The sequence below is a fragment of the Meleagris gallopavo genome, unplaced genomic scaffold (assembly GCF_000146605.3).
Source record: "Meleagris gallopavo isolate NT-WF06-2002-E0010 breed Aviagen turkey brand Nicholas breeding stock unplaced genomic scaffold, Turkey_5.1 ChrUn_random_7180001865795, whole genome shotgun sequence".
NCBI classification, from domain to species: Eukaryota; Metazoa; Chordata; class Aves; order Galliformes; family Phasianidae; genus Meleagris; species Meleagris gallopavo.
Genome location: NW_011131090.1, coordinates 25,249 through 25,957, shown reverse-complemented (window position 1 = coordinate 25,957; position 709 = coordinate 25,249). Strand labels below are relative to the sequence as shown.

The window sequence follows — 709 nt, the reverse complement described above, 5'->3', positions numbered from 1 at the left end:
GGGGCCATATATTGCCTTCTAGGGCCATTGGGGGCCATTTTGTTCTCTATGGGGTCATATGGGGCCATTGGGGCCATTTTGTTCTCTATGGGCCATTGGGGGCCGATTGGGGGTGATTGGGGGTCGATATAGGGCCACATGGGGCCATATGGGGCCATATAGGGCCGTATGGGGCCATATGGGGCCGTTGGGGTGTGTGACCCACAGGCGTTTTGCTGGCAGTTCCCCTGGCTGCTCTCGGTCTGGCGGAGTTTCTCCACCAGGGCTTCGGTGACCCCAAAAATCTCGGCGGTGACATTGGGGCCGTCGGCGCTGGTGGTGATGACGACCCGGTGGGTCACGACGACGCCGATCCTATAAACGGCGACGGGGTGAAGTCAGGGATCCCAAAACACGGGACGGCCCCAAATCCCATCCCAAAAACACAGATCCTAAAAGCAAAAAGCCTAAAACCCCAAATAGGACCCTAAAACCTGAACCCCAAATCCTAAACCCCAAATCCTAAACCCGAAATATGAAACCAAATCCTAAACCCCAAATCCTAAACCCCAAATAGGACCCCAAACCCCAAATCCTAAAACTGACCCCAAATCCAACCCCAAACCCTAAACCTGATCCCAGCCCCTAAAACCTCAAATCCTAAACCTCAAATCCAACCCCAAACCCTAAATCTGATCCCAACCCCTAAAACCTAAATCCTAAACCCCAA

General features: G+C 53.3%; 1 protein-coding gene across 1 annotated transcript in view; it reads right to left on the bottom strand.

The window, feature by feature from the left end:
• The window catches only part of LOC104916024, a gene marked incomplete at its 3' end in the record, with an annotated part of 5,968 nt that overhangs the window by 2,152 nt on the left and 3,107 nt on the right, over positions 1-709 (bottom strand). Inside the window, exon 4 of the mRNA XM_019611153.2 lies at positions 104-354. Within this exon, the coding sequence (XP_019466698.1) occupies positions 104-354 (251 nt within the window). The remainder of the gene's footprint in view (positions 1-103; positions 355-709) is intronic.